Source organism: Carlito syrichta, unplaced genomic scaffold (genome assembly GCF_000164805.1).
Source record: "Carlito syrichta isolate Samal-C Ts95f unplaced genomic scaffold, Tarsius_syrichta-2.0.1 Scaffold131072, whole genome shotgun sequence".
Taxonomy (NCBI): domain Eukaryota; kingdom Metazoa; phylum Chordata; class Mammalia; order Primates; family Tarsiidae; genus Carlito; species Carlito syrichta.
In genome coordinates, this window is record NW_007075168.1 from 37,270 (window position 1) to 43,202 (window position 5,933).

The 5,933-nt window shown below is 45.1% G+C and overlaps 1 protein-coding gene across 3 annotated transcripts in view; it reads left to right on the forward strand.

The window, feature by feature from the left end:
* The window catches only part of CANX (calnexin), a 20,518-nt gene that overhangs the window by 3,248 nt on the left and 11,337 nt on the right, over positions 1-5,933 (forward strand). For all 3 annotated transcript variants that reach the window (XM_008049267.2, XM_021708146.1, XM_021708147.1), the window contains 2 exons: positions 630-822; positions 3,611-3,800. In XM_008049267.2, the coding sequence (XP_008047458.1) occupies positions 630-822; positions 3,611-3,800 (383 nt within the window). The remainder of the gene's footprint in view (positions 1-629; positions 823-3,610; positions 3,801-5,933) is intronic.

Consider the following 5,933-nt stretch of genomic DNA (forward strand, 5'->3'; position numbering starts at 1 on the left):
TCCGCCCGGCTGATTTTTTGATTTATTGTAGAGATGAGGTCTCGCTGCCCAGGTGGGTCTCGAACCCGCGGGCTCAGCCAATCCACTCACCTCAGCCTCCCAAAGGCGCGGGATTACAGGCTGAGCCACTGAGCCCGGCTAATTTTTTTTTTTTTATTTATTGTAGAGATGAGGTCTCACCAAGTTGCCCAGGTGGGTCTCAAACCCGCGGGCTTAGGCTTTAAATCTTTTGAAGAGTTGGAATATTGACTTTGACACTTGTGCTTTTTTTTTGCCCTTTATGAAGTGCTTTTATTTGAAATATGAATTTCAAAGCTGTTACCAACTGTTCTTTGGTTTCTATTTTGTTTAACTTTAGTTTCGTCCAACTTATTCCTTTGTTTTATGAAGGAAGCAGTAGCTAGATATATGCATTGCTTTGTTTTTTAAGCATTTTAAACTTGTTATTTTAAATTTCTAGTGATTACTTGTTATTCCATTTCACTAAACAATCCTTACAGCATAATCACCTTTTCCTTTAACTGACGGATTTCTTTGGAATTTTGTAGACGAAATATCATACACTTGTGAGAAGTTGCTTTTGAACCTGTTGGCGCTTACTTACCATGATCCTTTTGTTGCCTCTGAAGGATCGGTTCCATGACAAGACCCCTTACACGATTATGTTTGGCCCAGATAAATGTGGAGAGGACTACAAGTTGCACTTCATCTTCCGCCACAGAAACCCTAAAACGGGTGTTTATGAAGAAAAGCATGCGAAGAGGCCAGATGCCGATCTGAAGGCCTACTTTACTGATAAGAAAACGCATCTTTACACGTTAAGTAAGAAAAACCATTAGTTTCAGGGTTATGGCATTGCGTGTATGTCGCCCATTTAACCTAAGGATTACACATCTTTAGAATACCCAAGCTGTGCAAGCAGGAGTGTCTTGAGTCACTCTCTTAGTGTGAATGCTTTCCATTTATCAGCATCCAAGGTAGCTTCTCACCTGCAGAGGTTCAGCTGAGAGCTGGGGCTTCTGACAATTTTTTTTTTTTTTCAGTTGGAGTCTCACTCTGTCGCCTAGACTGGAGTGCAGTGGCCGCTCCCGGCCACCGCAGCCTCGACCCGCTGGGCTCCGGCGATCCTTCCCCCTCAGCCTTCCAAGTAGTTGGAACTACAGGCGCGTGCTACCACACCCAGCTAGTTTTTGATTTGTTGTAGAGATGAGGTCTCGCCAAGTTGCCCAGGCGGGTCTCGAACCTGCAGGCTCAGGCAATCCACTCACCTCAGCCGCCCAAAGTGCGGGATTACAGGCTGAGCCACCAAGCCGGGCGTATATACAGTTTTTAAGGCTGTGTGTGGTGGCTCACTCCTGTAATCCCAGCACTTTGGGAGACTGAGGCAAGAGCTTGAGACCAGCCTAGGCAATGTGGTGGGTCCTTGTCTCTACAAAAATAAAAAAATTAGCCAGTGCAGTGGTATGCACCTGTATTCCCAGCTACTTAGTAGGCTGAGGCTAGAGGATTGTTTGAGTTAAGGCTTCAAGTCTGCAGTAAGCTGTAAGCACGCCACTGTACTCCAGCCTGGACGAAAGAGTGAGACCCTCTCAAAGAAATTTGTGTACACACACACACACACACACAGACACAGACTTTTTCAAAATTATCTTTTAGTTGACCTTTCCTTGGATACTCCAACTCCAATGCCTGAACAACTGGCACTTAAGTTCGATAATTTGGACCTTGGAATAGGATTTTGTATCATTACGCTTTTCCTGCTGGTTTGAGATCATATATAAACATACCTCTTTTTCTGAAGATTATAATAACCTTTTTAAAAAATTACAAAAGTAATAAATATTTACAGCATAGAAATTCAGAAGATAGAAACAAGCAAAAAGAAGACGCTTAAAGGGGAAAGTAGGGGTGAAGGCAAGCTGGTTAGTGGGTGCAGAAATACTGTTAGATAGAAGGTATCCCTTACAATATTTAATATACAAGAGGAAGATGATAGTTAACAAAAAGTTATTGTCTATCTCAAAATAGTTACAAGAGAACAATTATTCCTAACACAAAGAAATGATAACATGATAAATGTATCTGGGCAGAGTGACTCATGCCTGTAATCCCAGCACTTTGGTAGGCCAAGGCAGGAGGATTGCTTGAGACCAGGAGTTTGCACCAGTTTGGGCAACATGGCGAGAACGTGTCTCTATAAAATATTTTAGAAAATTAGCCAGGTGTGGTGGTGTACACTTGCAGTCCTAGCTACTTGGGAGGCTGAAGTGAGAGGATCACTTGAGCCTAGGAGGTCATGGCTGCAGTGAGCAATGATTGTACCACTGCCCTCCAGCTTGGATGGCAGAGTAAGACTCTGTCTCCGCACTTTGGAAGGTGGTGGTGAGAGGATTGCCTGAGTTCTTGGGTTCGAGACCAACCTAGACAATATGGCGAGACCTCATCTCTACAATAAATTTAAAAAAGAAAAAAGAAAAAATAGAAAAGGTAATGTTTGAGATGACGAGTATCTCAGTTACCCTGATTTGATCATTACACATTGTATAAAATTACCAGAATATCACAGGTACCCTAAAAATACATACAAATAGGATATAGCAATTAAAAAACAACATGCAAAAAGAAGACACTTAAAATTAGCTGAAATATTCACATTGTGGTATGTATTTGTCCATATGTGTATAAGAACATGTAACTTTTTACAAAAAGTTAGACGTACTATATCTATCTAACTTACTTTCTTTTTTCTTTTTTCGAATTGGAACTCTCGCATTCTGTCGCCCAGGCTGGAGTGCACACTCATAGCCACTGCAGCCTCGACCTGCTGGGCTCAGGTGATCTTTCCGTCTCAGCTTTCCGAGTACCTGGAACTACAGGCATGCGCTACCATGCCTGGCTAATTTTTGTATTTATTGTAGAGACAAGGTCTCACCCAGTTGTTCAGGCTGGTCTCAAACTCCTGGGCTCAGGCAGTCCTCTTGCTTCAGCCTCCCAAAGTGCTGGGATTATACACTTGAGCCACCACATCCGGCCACTTACTTTCTTAACTACACGAGAACCTTCTCTGTGAAAGCATTTACTTTCTTTATCCTTGATAACAGCAGCATAGGGAGTCCCTTGCCTAGATGTGCTGTGACTTGATCAGCTGCTTAGATGTTTAGGTATGAGATACAGGCTTTAGCAGAAGTCACACGTAAGGAGATTTTTGTGAACTTAAAATTGAGTTCTCATTGTCCATGGGACTTAAAAAGTACAACCATGAGTAGATGTCTTTTTTTTTTTTTTTTTTTTTTTTTGAGTTGGAGTCTCACTCTGTCACCCAGACTGGAGTGCAGTGGCCGCTCGGCCACCACAGCCTCGACCTGCTGGGGCTCTGGCGATCCTTCCGCCTCAGCCTTCCAAGAAGCTAGAACTACAGGCACGTGCTACCACGCCAGCTAATTTTTTGATTTATTGTAGAGATGAGGTCTCACCAAGTTGCCCAGGCAGTTCTCGGACCCACGGGCTCAGGCAGTCCACTCACCTCTGCCTCCCAAAGTGCTGGAATTACAGGCCTGACCCACCACGCCCGGCTAATTAACTATTTTTAATTGTCTTTTTTCTTTTTTAGTCTTGAATCCAGATAATAGTTTTGAGATATTAGTTGATCAGTCTGTTGTGAACAGTGGAAATCTGCTGAGTGACATGACTCCTCCTGTAAACCCTTCGCGTGAAATTGAGGATCCAGCAGACCAGAAGCCAGAGGATTGGGATGAAAGACCGAAAATACCAGATCCAGAGGCTGTCAAGCCAGATGACTGGTGAGTCTTGGGGCCTGTCTTTGAGTGTAACGGAGCATGTTGTATGCAACATGTGGCTTGAACAGTCAACTGTTGGTTGATAAGATCAGATAATTTCTGTAACTTATGATACAGTCTAACCCATAGGAAAAAATATAGACTGTCATGGCTGAAAAGGGCCACGGTGTCATCATCTAGGCTGTCTCACCATTGTACAAAATGCAGAATGCGGTGGTTGATGATGTGGTTTGCTGTGGTTACATAGTTGGCTTGTGGCAGAACCTTGGATGTTTCGGCCTGGCCACTCCAGTGCTTCTGTGAATTCACATTGAAAGCTGAATTCCTGAAATGATAAATTTAATTTGAACAATAACCTCTTTCTTATTTCACCAATACTTGGAAGTCTGCTCTGTTGGGCAGTGGAGTACAGAGCCCTGAGGATGCTGCTGCACTCAGAGCTCCATCCAGGTGTGAGGCCGGTGCATGCAGTCAGCATGCAATAAGGTTAGCATCCATGAGAAGATGCTGCTGGGGACCAGAGCACCATGGGGCCTAGCTCGGGTGTGGTTTCTTGGAGTAGGCAAACCAAATTGAGACTTGGGAGCAAGGCGAGAGTTAAGTAACTGGTGCAGATGGAAAGAGTGTTCCTGTGTGAAGGTGATGTGTGCACAAATGGAGGAGCAGGACTGACTCAGTGCACATGAGAGACATGACTGTGTCGTGTAGGGTGCAGATTGGAGGGCGATGAGAATAGAGGTGGGGTTGGGCTCTAGTATGTGGCCATGTTTGAATTACAATACCGTGACTTCCAGAAATGTCAGAATGTGAGCAGGGAAGTAAAACTGTTTTTACCCTTTGTGAAAGTATCCTCCTGTGCTTAGCAGTTAGATTCCACGTGGTCTTTTTCCTCTGAGAGGTGAGGAGTACATAGTAAACCTGAACTTTTGTGCTGCACTAGTATAAATGCTAAACTTATTTGTATATTTGGTGAACATTTCATTTAAACTCAGCCTTGATCCATAATGGTTTTTTGGTTTTTGTTTGTTTGTTTGAGTGGGAGCCTTACTCTGTCCCTCAGGTTGGAATGCAGTGGTATGCTCATGGCCATTCCAGCGTCAACCTGCTGGGCTCTGTCTTGTCCTTCCGCCTCAGCCTTCCAGATAGCTGGGACTACAGGCGCGTGCTACCATGCGTGACTAATTTTAAAAAATTTTATTGTTGCGGGTTCGAGACCCACCTAGCATGGTAGTGTGCACCTGTAGTTCCAGCTATCTGGAAGGCTGAGGCGGAAGGATCGCCAGAGCCCAGCAGGTTGAGGCTGCGGTGGCTGGGAACGGCCACTGCACTCCAGTCTGGGCGACAGAGTGAGACTCTAACTCAAAACAAAACAAAACAAAAAATTACTATAGAGACGGTCTTGCCAAGTTGCCCGGGCTGGTCTCCATCCCGCAGGCTCAGGCAATCCACTCACCTTGGCCTCCCCAAGTGCTGGGATTACAGGCTGAGCCATTGAGCCTGACCCAGTATTGTATTTAATTCTTTTTATTTTTTTATTTTTTTTGAGTTGGAGTCTCACTCTGTCACCCAGACTGGAGTGCAGTGGCACGCTCCGGGCCACCACAGCCTTCACCTGCTGGGCTCCAGGGAATCTTCCGCCTCAGCCTTCCAAGCAGCTGGAAGTACAGGCGTGTGCTACCATGCCCGGCTAATTTTTGATTTATTGTAGAGATGAGGTCTCACCAAGTTGCCCAGGCAGGTCTCGATACCACAGGCTTAGGCAATCCACTCACTCAGCCTTCCAAAGCTCTGGGATTACAGGCTGAGCCACCAAGCCCAGCTAGTATTGTATTGATTTATTTATTTTTTGAGTTGGAGTCTCACTGTGTCGTCCAGACCGGAGTGCAGTGGCCCGCTCCTGGCCACCGCAGCCTCGACTTGCTGGGCTCCGGCAATCCTTCCACTTTAGCCTTCCGAGTAGCCGGAATTATAGGCATGTGCTACCACGCCCGGCTGAATTTTTGATTTGTTGTAGAGATGAGGTCTCGAACATGCGGGCTCAGGCAATCCACTCACCTCAGCCTCCCACGGCGCGGGATTACAGGCTGAGCCACCGACCCCGGCTAGTATTGTATTTCTTTTTTTTTTTTTTTTTTT